Source organism: Coccinella septempunctata, chromosome 3, assembly GCF_907165205.1.
Source record: "Coccinella septempunctata chromosome 3, icCocSept1.1, whole genome shotgun sequence".
Lineage (NCBI taxonomy): Eukaryota > Metazoa > Arthropoda > Insecta > Coleoptera > Coccinellidae > Coccinella > Coccinella septempunctata.
In genome coordinates this window covers 3,526,014-3,538,941 of record NC_058191.1, presented here as the reverse complement: position 1 = coordinate 3,538,941, position 12,928 = coordinate 3,526,014, and the positions used below count along the sequence as shown (strand labels likewise).

Sequence of the window (12,928 nt, the reverse complement as noted above, 5' to 3'; positions counted from 1 at the left end):
CCCGAATACAGCCATGGAGTAATAAAGATTCCAATGTTGTGCAAAACGGAAATACTCTGAAACCGAAACCGATGAAAAATTCAACACTGACAGTATACATACTCTTCTTCCAACCAACAGTACCATTTAATTTTATAAACTTGACCTAGTAGTGATCTTGATAATGAAACTTCACCCACATAAAAAAACGACCATTACATACACAATTCAAAAGATACATTTACAAATGTAGATGAGCCAAAAAACCTCCTTGGTACTGGACTCGAATTTCCGACAAGATAATCGGACTTTCATCTGAATATAGAAATATTATACTATCTACCGATCCTCCTCCAGAGATATTTATTATCCGATATTGATACAGGAGGCGACACAAATAATAACGGGAATTCGCAGTAGCGAAGCATCATGGATAAGGTTGACAGGAATAATATATCGAATAATAATGCGATTTCTGTGCTAAACTAATGTAGTGGATAGTTAATCGCCCACAATTACCGCTCCTGTAATACTTAATTGGGGTGGGATTAGATAATGTCCGTGTTATGTCTATCCACTGTGTCGATTGTTAATTACCCAAGCATTTTATGAGTGTAAAATATCATCAGGAAGTTATTAATAAACCACTTCGAATATGGAATAGCTACTTCTATGTCGAATGTTGACCATATCGAAACCATAGATTGTTTCGGAATTTCGGATTGATGAAAAACTATAATAAGTATTGATTTTCCTTGAAACCAAACTGAATGGAAATTGTCATTATGAATGGAATCCTTCATTCTCTTTCTGACGGTTCTGAGAATGACATGTGGTATTTTATATTGAGATATTTTAATGACTGATGTTAGCATTCAATGTTGTTCAAAGTGTTCCAATAGAGCTTAAATTGATAGAGGCCTGATGAAGCAGATGAAAATCTGCGAAACGTCGCCAAATATATTTTGAAAGTTCTTAAGTATTTGTCCTTATTCTCACAAAGAATACTCCCTGTTAAACCGTGGAGGACACAAAATTCACTTACTTTGAAAAAGCAACATTAGCTTGAATAAAGAGTTGAGTGGATTGGTTGAGGAATGGATCAGAAAAGATACAGTTCCTTTTTACCTACAAGTGAGTGAAAATCCATTGAGAAAAAGTATGAAGGCATCTATTTTTTAGGTTTTCGAAGTCTTATCTTCTTCAGTAGTGGTAGCTAACACTATATCCACATATTTGTTGGCAAGATATATTACATTCCCCACAAGTGAAATGGAAATAAGAAATCCTAAGAAAGGTTTACAGTTATTTTCTAATTAGCAATTTAATTTCTGATCAAAATAATTTCAGATTCCGGAATGCAAATTTGAATTTCTTAATGCAATAGGTACGATTGATTGTACCCATGTTGCAATAGTTTCCCCAAAAACTGATGACCAGCAGTTTCATACATCAACAAGCTGTTTCATACATGTTCAAGCTGTTAGTGTACACTTATTTATCAAAAACCACCAAACATTAAACCAAAGAGTATCAATTGATACTCTTTGATTAAACACAACCTGTTCTTCTTTTCTATGGAACTATTATAGAATTATCACATAATTCTTCTTCTATGAAATGGCAATCTAACCCTTCAAAACAGTGTTGTCAGCTCAAACATTCGATTATTATTATTTATTTATTTATGGCCAAAACTCATAACCAATCTTGCGTAAAACGGTGAAACAGAATATTTGTTCGCTCAGTCATATTGTTATATTTTATAATTATAACAATGTTGCAGATTCAGCAATGTTATAACAAGATGCGAACAGAATCGATCTGATTCAATAGGCCAAAGAATTTTTTCTTGTTGAAGTTTTGTGGATGATATTCTGAATTTCCCTCACCTGATTCATTCCATATTCGATTCAGTATTGTGCAAAATTCAAAGCTTTTGTTTAAGTTCCCATTCACGGCTTGTCTCAAATCCACTCCACTTGAAATCATTATACCCACATCCATTCACCTTTCTCCATATAGGTACGTGAGTCTTCATGAATTCGCCTACTAACGACTGAATTATTCACCTTTATGCATGTACAACCATCAAATAATCATATGAATTCTCTCTATCTAAGCCATGTTTCATGCTCTCGTAAAACATGTAGGTTCCTTGTTTGCCAGGCGAGACGTCTAGCTGTCAATTGTAATAATGTTAGAATAATTCATGATTGAATAGGCACCAAGACAATATCGGAAAGGAATCAAACAGTCGCTAGAGAAATGATTGAATATTCGATGCGAATTGTGTCAGATCTAACTTCCTGAAGATTTAAGCCGATGACAAACAAATTGATGTATCAATCTATAAATCTATGGCTCTGTCTTTTCCTTTCATACCCACTTGGGAATAATTTATTGCCACAAAATAACTGCAAAATTATATCTATAATTATAGCTGAGAAATTGTATTTGGAATTTTTATTATCTTCTTTCAATATTTTTTTTCTTCGTTACAGGTGAGTGGAAGATGTTATGATAGCTGAATTTGGTATGTATATTGAAATGTTAGAATTTTATGATATTCATCAAAACAAGTGCAACTTTCTTCTGCTTTCGAATTCAATTTGAGCTCCTAGAATGGTATCATGCAACAATCTTCATTATTCAATTGGAGCTTGATTATTTTATCTATTAATTAGTATCTATAAAGAAGTTTCATTTGATCTCTACTTTTTCATTCAGGATATCATTGGATATTTCTATAGTGTACGTGATAGGTATACAGGATATCTCAGATATGATGAGAAATATTTCAATATTTCAATGTGAGATATACTTGATGGATATACAGGGTATCTCGGAAATTTTATTCACAATGAAGAACGCTAACAGGTGTGAACACAATAGAGAAGCGCTCTCTAATAATATAGAAAGAAAGTGATTGCAACTAAAAAATGAACACACCAAAAAATGAAACAATACTCATAAACAAAGTATACATATTTACTCAAAATATTTCCTTAACAATTTTTTTAAAAGAACTTAAACTTCCTATTGAGAATAAATCAATTGTATTAACATGAGAATTGCATAGTTCTAACATTCTGGATATTGGTGAATAGGTACTTCTTACTATTGGTTCTCTAGGTGGTCAGGTAAAATACAGGGGTCTCCTAAGATGCCTAGCAGTAATATAAAAATCATTTGACTAGTTTTGATGTATAGTACAATGATGAGAGATATTTCAATGTGAGATAAGAAAAACCCAGAGGATCACGAAAAACCCGTAAATGAAGCATTTAGGAGTTCCAGATTCTGATCCAAATGGTGTTTTTCAAATTTGATTGAAAATTAAAATCACTCTATCTCCTGAACGGATTTACCGATTTATCCGAAATTTGGAATGAAGATAGCTTCCATGAGATTCCAGAAAACTACAATCAAATATCATTCGATTTGTAGGACCGTATCACATCAATTTGAACAGTTAAACTTAAGTGTTCGCGAAATCACTCTGTCCAATGAATATCATGATTTCCTCGGTATCTGCTTAAATTGTGAGATTTATTTATTCAATTCTGCAAATATGATTGCATGGCACCATAGAGGTTGCAGAGGTCTCATTTGAAAATTTACTAGTGAAAATATTGAACCAATAGGACGGTAATTATTATGCTATTAATTTCCATTGCGAGAGAGAGCCCGTAGCAGTAATAAAGAAGTAAATTGGGAACGACATTTCAACACAATGCTTAGTAAATTACAATCAGAATTTTCTCCTAACATCGAAGTAATAAAGAGTTAATTGCCAGCAATGAATTCCGAATTGACTGTTTCGAAACTTATGTTTTTTGATAGCATGGGCAATTTGAAACCCCTACAACTTTTCTTATGGTTCTTTTCAAGAGTAAGACTTCTTTTTGCTCCAGAAATTCTGAGGAATTCATCAGTTAGTAGTTCAATCAATAACCCCATATACTTTCAGGTCGATACAGATGTGAGTACATGTTCCATATTTTTCTTTCTATCCAGGTTACCAATTTGATAATCAAATCGAAAAAATAAAATCAAATTTTGATTTCCCCCAAAGGGTGATCCTGATTCTCGTATATAAATAGGTAAAGTATACTAGACATTGCTGTATCCCGTTACCGAGAAGGAATCTACAAAAAGACAAAAAGAACAGACTTATAATTCTTTAGGGCTCATTGCGACTGTGTGCCCTCCTGTGACTGAAGAGACCGAACCGTGATCTACAGATCCTCCCACACTCCGGGCATCGATAGTCACCAACCAGATCTGGCCGCCGCTGTATTCTTCTCGAGTCTCCATTATAACTGTGCACCATTGACTTCCACTGTGACCTGTCTAACGCTAGTTGTTCTCAGTTATGATTGACATTAACTGATTTAAGGGATTGATGTAGTGTAGCCTCCTGGTTTCCGGGCCCCCTGTGTGGGGAGTCTGTTGTACAACTCGCGCGTTGCAAGACTTCTGCAATCGAAACTTTGTGGGACCATCTCATGTGCATTATCTGTCTTAGATGACGTTGTTGCGTTTGTTTAAGCTGTTTAATATGTCGAGTGTAGGGCGTCCAGCTTTCACTTCCCTAAAGAAGTGTTGGGAGGACGACTGCTTTGTAAACAGCTGTCTTGGTCGTCTGATTGAGGTCGTGATTTTGAAACATTCTATCCTTTTAGCTTCCAGAATGCCCGTGATGCCGAATTGATACGGTTGTGTATTTCCGTGTCTAGGTTAGCCCTAGTATTTATGAAGCTTCCCAAGTATTTGAACTGCTCGACCCTTTAAAGAGTTTCATTCTCCAGGCTATACTAGATAAGAAAAGCAGTGGCTAGCCTATAACCATATAGTCTAAGATACGATATAACCTTATCTGTTATTTAATGATGACAAATTTCATAAGATAAATAAAATGGGTTACCTAGCTAAATCAGGAGCCAACAGTGTTAAATGATGTTAACTTTCATCAACTTTTTTTGATCTACTACCCTCATTTGCTATTTATGAAAATCGAGCATAAGTCGACAGAATTTAACACGAGGAATCGGGAAAACATGGATTGCCTGGTTTCCCCTTGGTACTCCTGTGAAGTTGACAGGTACAAAGAGTTAGACAACCGTCATTTATATACCCTCATGAGTTATTGGATTGGCTCTTTTTTTAATGAAAGGTTACTTTATTCATTAATTAACTGGTAAAGTAAGACACACTTGTTTTTATAATAATATACTTTGACTATCGATTTCGGCGCTAGGCCATCATCAGGTCAGCTGAAATATAAATAATACATAGATAATAAAGTTAACAAGACGTCAAATAACGTAAAATTTTACAAGTGTTTTGTTCACATTAATATTCTCTGATAGACACGAAGCAATATATCACAAACTCACCGTCAATGAAACATGTACAATTAAAAGATATTAGATGTAATATAAAATTATAGTTTTCCTTTGAATATTTGTTTTCTACCCTTTTTAGATGTTCTAGGTTAAGTCGGTATAATCTCTAATTCCCTAAGAACAACACCTCGACAGTTTTCAATTCTTCTTCTTGGTTTCATGTATTCACCTACACATGAACGCGTATATGGAGGCAGGTGGAAAAGACTATATAGCAGGAGGGTGAATCTTCTTGAATAGATTGACCGTCGGGAAATCTTTAATATCATTGAGGAGATATGCGTCGTTCTTGCATTTTAGAATTTCCAGTTGTTCCAGGAGTGTTAATTTATGGAAATCACTATGCTGATGAAGTAAAGTTAGTTTATCGAGAGAAGTAGAGTGTTTGCTCTCAAATAAATGGTTACCCATGGCCGAAGCAGGTCTATTCTTGATATGTTCGTTGAATCTGATCTTTGAAGCTCTAGTTGTCATACCGATATAGAAAGCAGGGCAGTTACCGCAGGTTATTTTATATATTCCGCTTTTTTGGGTTTTGTCTTTTTTGGGCTAATTATTGATAAGTACTCTTTCTAGTGTCCCATGTGAAGTATTAACTAGATTTAAGTTGAAGCCCTTTAGTAAGGATTGTAGTTTGCTGTTGAGGTTGGAAAAGTAGGGGATGGCTATGTATGTCGTTACTTTATTCCCTATATCACAGTACTAGGTTGCCTGGTAAAAAGTGGGGCACATCCTTGGTTGCCTAGATTTTATTTGTTGAGGTTTAAACGCTAGCAGGGAGGGCGACAGAGAATTAAGAAAGAAGTTTTTTCGATCTGTGCAGTGTGCTTCATTGATTGAATGCTGGTACTAAACAGATTGAATATTAACAATAATAATAAGGATAAATTCAGATGCATACCACCCGACGATATGAATATATCGTCGTATATATATATATATATATATATATATATATATATACGGATACAATAGCATATGTCCCATATTTTCCCTATGTTCAGTACGCCGATTCGCTTTGCGAACGTCAGACGCATGATGAATTGAGAAGTCTGGAACGCGCTCAGATCGGCGTACTGAATTAGGGAAAATATGGGACATATGCTATTGTCTTCGTCTTGGTTTCTATCTGGAGGGGATTGAATCGGACACCGTTTCATGTTGGGTGGCGCTCTAGGTAAATATTACCCAGTAGAACACGCCAACATTGAATAAAGTTCCATCAATTACAAACGTTCTCCACCGTGGTAAAATGCTATGTTGCTCTGATGAGGCCAAATGAGGCCGAAACCATGGTCAGCATCTGCTTTTCTTCGGTGGAGCGTACTCCATTTGAAGCCTTGACGATGGCAAATTGGCTAGCTCAATTCAGATCGTAACACTTGTCGATATTCATATCGTCGGGTGGTATGCATCTGAATTAATCCTCATTATTTTATTCATTGCCGTTTAGGCGTTATCATTCTTCATTATTAACAATAATTTCAATTTTTTTTCATTCACACATTTATTTATCAATACTATTAAAATATACTATAGTTTTATTTTGATTCTGACTCAAAGGACAAGCCGGTTCTGCTATAAAAAAGATACTGAGTTAGATCAAGTTGGCTATTTTCAATTGCATGGAATCAAGGAAGGAATTGGAAAAATTGTTTGTGACACTTTCCGACAATAAGCAACCCCAATTCAGATGTCAAAGAGAACTGCTGGCTAGTTTCAAATTCCGCTGACACATACTCTTCACTCTTCCCCGTGATGTCACCTTTTCCAATTCCTATGTATCCCGTTTCTCCGACGACGGATGATAGGTCACGTGACTGCGTAACAGCAAGCTAAATATACGTGTGCCTGTCCAGAACGTGAATCCGAAATAATTACCGACCGTCCATCCGTCTGGTTTCAGTTGATTCAAAACTTGCACGTCCAAATAGTTGAGTTTGTCCATATTACGAATCTACGTGATCGCGATCGACGGAAGGCATCCACGCATCCCAGAATACGTCTCTGGATATCATTACTCTAGGTTCAACAAAGAGTTTCTTGTGTTGTGAAGTGCCTACTTCAAGTCGACGTGAGAAGTTTGTGACCGATAAGGGTGTTGGATTTTTGTACAATTCAATGAAAAATTGTTAACGATCTTCATTCCTTGACATCTTTATGTTTATGATATGAAATTGATTCCAACGAATGAATGATTTATTGTTGAAATTTTTAAAATATCGAGTTCTCTTCTGATTGATATGGGTAACTATTCCATAATAAATATACTCGTGCAAGAGGTTAAATCACATAGAAAACAGATCATTCATTTATCCTCTATGTTTATTTCCAATAAGCAGTCACGGCTTCACATCAATAGCCCCTTTGCTCAGAGTTGAAAGACTTCGATTCCCAAAATAAAGAGCAACATTTCGTTGATATTCCACAACTTAAATCTTCATCTTTACGTAAATAACAAATAAAGGTCTCTAATGAAATACATACCCCGGGTTTCATAAAGCTTGATTGGAGAATCAACGCTTGATTGACGAATAGACCTCAATTTGATTTCAATCGATAATTCGATCTTGATCATTCAGAATATCATTCTCGCATAAAATTATGATGTTTATACGTCCTTTCAATTATTCTCCATTGCTACTTCTTCAACATATTCAGAAATGAAAAGGTTTAGGTGATTTCGTTTTAAAAATCGAGTGACTGTCAAATCGTTGATCGAACAATCAAAGTTTCATGAAACCCGATTACAGTGTTTCAAAGCAGTGTCAATAAGTATACTCCATTCATTTTTATTTTAGCAGTCGGTTGGCCATGGAAATTTGACACATTTCACTCTGTATAGTACGAAAATGTGGGGTTATGACACTTGACAAAATATTTTTGGGTTTTAGATCAACGCTATGTTGCCCGTTCTACGTAAAAGTTTCTGTTATTACGTATTTTATCACAATGTCGAATCTCTTCGGAAAATATGAGATCTGTATAATATCATAATATGCACTAGCTTGAGGAGAGTTATTGTTTGTTAACTTCTTTGGCTATAGTTTGAATACGTTACATCAGTTGTAGATTTCAAATAATTAACACGAAGATGAAATGCATATGATGCAGTGGTTGGGTATGGGTATCTCCCGAAGGAATTAACAAATAATCACAAGAATGTTAAATTCTTCAACAAAAATCATCTTGCTACGATATAAGTAAAAGGTATTAAAGGATGTTTCAAATCAAGATGAACTTCACATGAATAAGCAATCAATAAGACAACTGGCGCGTATTTGTTGCTGTTCATCATTGATATGATAATAATAATAAGGTATTTATTGGTACCTTAAGACATTTACAATGTATAGGATAAGTCAAATGAAAAATAGAAAAATCAATTTTCTACGATGACATTCATCCTGTAGCAAACTTTTCGCATTAATTCACTCAAACATAAAATTCTCAAATGCAACCACTTTTTTGGGTCTCCCAATAGAAGGAAATTCTTTGTTATCCTCTTCATTCACGATCTTTCTGATTGTGGAAATATTCAGCTGAAATATAAGTTGTTTAGATTCAGATGAAACATTATATAAATTTTCTTACATTGAATATGTTCGCTACCGTCTGACGTATTGTGGATTTTAGAATATCAGGGTATAATTATTTGAATGAGCGGACCTGAATTCTGAATAGCACTTCCTGAAACCCTGTCTCTTTTTTCAATCACTTTCGGCATTTTCGTAATAGAAATTGATATTAGTTGTGGCAACGGCGTTATGACATTAACGACAATTCATGAGTGCCAACCTTACTCCGTTCTAGTTACAAAAACTTGAGGAAATTATTTCATTGCCAACCGACTGCTAAAATAAATGTGAATGCAGTATACTTACTTGGCGAACTCAATTAGATGTTTTCTGAAAATTTGTTGATCTAATAAATTACAGATATTTTCAGCTCAAATATTTTTAAATTGAAGAAAAAGTTCATACTTGCAAAATAACGTCAGAGATATATTGAAATTAAGGGACCAACTCTTTCACCACATTGGGACATAGGACATAATGTTTCTTCAATTGACTGAAAATTGATCAAACAGGATGTTTGAGAGAAGTTACAACTCTTCGAAGATAAAAAAAGATTGTTTTTCCACTGCAAGCTAAAGGCTTGTTGATATTCATTTGTCAATTCTTATTTGTTTAAGATTAACTTGTGAAATTGAAAAGATTTTCTTTGTTTTCTTTTTCATTGGGCTCATTGCATTTATGAATATCAAAGTATAATTTCGAGTTTCGTACCATTACAGAAATATCGAAATTTGTTGGTGTCATTAAAGATTTCAACGAACTGAATATGAAAGCCTCAGAGTGCGACTCGGTTATTAGTGAAAATGAATTCCAACAAAATGAAGATTATGTTGTTCTGTTGGATACAAGCAAAGCAGCATCACTTCGTAGGATATTGCAATGGTCTGGAATAAAACCGGTGAGTAAAGTACCTATAGTAGGATATTATTCCATTTTCTAGAGATGAGCTGACCATTTTCATGAACAAGGTTCATTATGAAATTGCTGATGGTTACAATCCATTCGCTTTCATCGAATCTGCCAATTATTGTACGATAAGGAGAAATTCTACTGCGTAGACTGTTTTCAATATAACTTCAAGCTGAGCGTGGTGCCGAGTCATCATCAATAAGTCCAATACTAGCAATATAACATCCCCCAAAACTATCCCATCTTCTACTAAGTTCGATAATTTCCATTCGAAGAAGGTTAATTGGGGAGCCATGCCTTTTATCTAATCTAAATCATCTAGCTAATCAGCTGAAAAGGAAAAAAACGCCTGAAGATTTGTGAGGAACTTCTTCTACTTACACAATAGACTATTAAGAATAGGATAATTGTAGCTTAGCAAGGCTAATGCGTCTCAGGAAGAGGTTGAACTCAGTTTTATCACATATTCCTCTTTGGTATTATAGGAGAGCAGACTCTTCCCTGCTTACAGTCGTCTATTACGAACTATTAGGAACTTTGAAGTGTAATATATTAACTTTAACGAGGTTGTATGGAAGATGCCCTCTGTCCTTCCTGAAGGAAAGTTCATACTCTAAATGAAAAATAATGATTCGTCGAGGAAACTAATTGATTCTCATTTTCTATTACCTCATTTAATTAATAAAGTAAAGATTGCTTAAATTCTTACAAAAACTGATGCTTACAACAATACTCATCAATACTGTTCATGTCTATGTTCGGATTCCTAATTAGAAACGCAATTTCGATACGACCAGTGTTTGCAGTTTTTAAGAATTCCATTTTCAGTGTCATCAAACAAACCCTAATTTTATATCTTCTGTTTTGAAAATAGTTAACTCAGTTGTTTACCTACTGCTCACCCGTCATTTTTGATTCGAGGAGGAACAATTTTTGCGCTTTTTAAATCATCCCCACACTGACGGGGGTGAGCACCATCCCTTGATTCTGAATGGGGATGTTGAGATAACTAATTTTGAAGATGGTATCGAGTACTGTCTGACCCGAAAATTTAGCTACAAAATATGCAAAACTTATATTACTGCAAGTTTGAATATTTTTCAAGTTTTTTCTCGAAATCGTTGGTAGATACGACAAAACTACAAGAGACCGAAAAGTTTAGTATAAGAACAAAGCTTCTTTTTACATTTTTTCAAATTAACAGTTGCTCACCAAAAAAAAGTTCTGCAGAAGAACAGGTGGCAGTGTTCCAGAAAAAATATCACCCTGTAGATCTTCTATCGAAATTGCCATGTCACGTGGTGAGAACTCTAAAATGTAATGTCTATGCCAAATTTCAGTTGAATATCTTGTGAAGTGTAGATACTATGAGAAAAAAACTTGAAAAAAATTCAAACTTCAACACTCTGTATCTCGAAAACGAAACTTTTGCGACCCCATGTTTATGGGACTTTTTTTTCTTAAACTCACTTAAGGAATCTCCCCTTGTCGTTTGTACGTTCAATTTAGGAACACCCAAAATTACGCTGAAGTTCAGGAATAACTGAAAATTATTCAATATTTCTAATGTTACCCCTCACAAGGTAATTTCTACTTTTCAACTGACGTACGTAATTCAGGATATTGATCAAAGATGTGACACATTTTCGTATTTGGGGAAGCTTCCGTTATGCAACCAATGTCGATCGTCTTGATCCCGAATCGTATGTATCTACTACTTTCCCCTAATAAACTAATCGCAAAAGTAAGTAGGTTCTCTTATACTATATTATTTGCCATTCGTCATCGATGGAAATTTTAAAGCGAAATTTCAGGATCAGATTGTACACGCCAAGATCTTGATTTGAAGAAACACCCCTCATCTCTATTCAAAATCCAGGGGTTGTGCTCACCCCCGCTAGATTATTGCAGTTACGGGGATGCAAAGAGCGGAAAAGTTGTTCCCCTTCTAAACAGAATAGAAGACAGGTCTAAGCGATTTTCCATATTTTCATTTCGAAGACGATAAATCGAGGTGTAAAGTTTTCGTTGGACCACAGTGTATTTTATTTTCCAACTAGTGAAGTCAACATGATTAGCAAGAGTCATTCAGAATAAAGTTCACCCTGATTCAGATAACGAGAAAAATACCTCAAAACATTTAATTCATGAAGGTTATTTATAATCATGACTTCAGTTTCGAAGTTCTCTTCATTTATTAGAGGTATCTCAATCGAGTTGGAAACTTCTGATGGTGGAGGCATTTTTTTTTTGCTAAAATAAACGGGACAAAATTTCAGTTATATCAAAGTTTAAGAAAAGATAAACGTCTTCGTTCTGAAGTCTTTTTCGAAGGTGAGTTGAATAAAAAGGTGAAAGATCGAATGCTCTTTTCCTTGACACTTGAGATGTCTCAGTAACAACGTGAATTTAAAATTGTGTCACTAATTAGCTCTCATCATTTCACATGAATAAGACCTCCTATCCAAGGATATTTCATGAAAAATGTATATATATATATCATTGCTCAAAGCCCGACGAAAATTATTTTTCACATTTCACACAGAAGAAAATATAAATTAGGCTTTGTACCTCAAGCATTCCAAGCATTTTCCACCAAAAATAATAAAAAAGAATGAGCACTAAAACCAGCAAAACGAATCTACGAAATTCTGATTCTAATCTTGTTTATTGTGTGTAGTACCTATACCTCTTGATTATTTCTTCTATCAGTGGAAATTTGCACGTTCTGGTAACATCAACTAGTTGAATTATTTTCCGTCCTGATATTCTGTAGAATCTGAAAAACACTTGAATTTCCTTCAACTGTATTTGAAAATTCCCTTGTTATAATTCCACCTTACATAAGTCAACCTAGTATAATGCAAAAATAAGGTATCGTCATTGAGATAAATACTCGATCTTATCGAGTACTATGAAAAAATCCAATATTTCTCAAAACAAAACAATAAAGGTCGTGTAAAGAATGGAAGTTTCAATCAAATGTCTTAATATTTCAACCCCTTGCTGAAAAAGCCTGCTCAAATATCGGTTGGTCTCTTATTGAAACAA

The 12,928-nt window shown here is 34.6% G+C and overlaps 1 protein-coding gene across 4 annotated transcripts in view; it reads left to right on the top strand.

Annotated features, from left to right (window-relative positions):
• Positions 1-12,928, top strand: part of LOC123309021 (apoptosis-stimulating of p53 protein 2) — a 334,262-nt gene that overhangs the window by 208,969 nt on the left and 112,365 nt on the right. Inside the window, exon 1 of one of the 4 annotated variants that reach the window (XM_044891864.1) lies at positions 9,688-9,866. The exons of the other annotated variants lie outside the window; for them this stretch is intronic. Coding sequence (XP_044747799.1) covers positions 9,735-9,866 — 132 coding nt within the window. The 5' untranslated portion in view covers positions 9,688-9,734. Of the gene's footprint in view, positions 1-9,687; positions 9,867-12,928 lie in introns of those variants that run through there. 4 annotated transcript variants of the gene reach the window in all.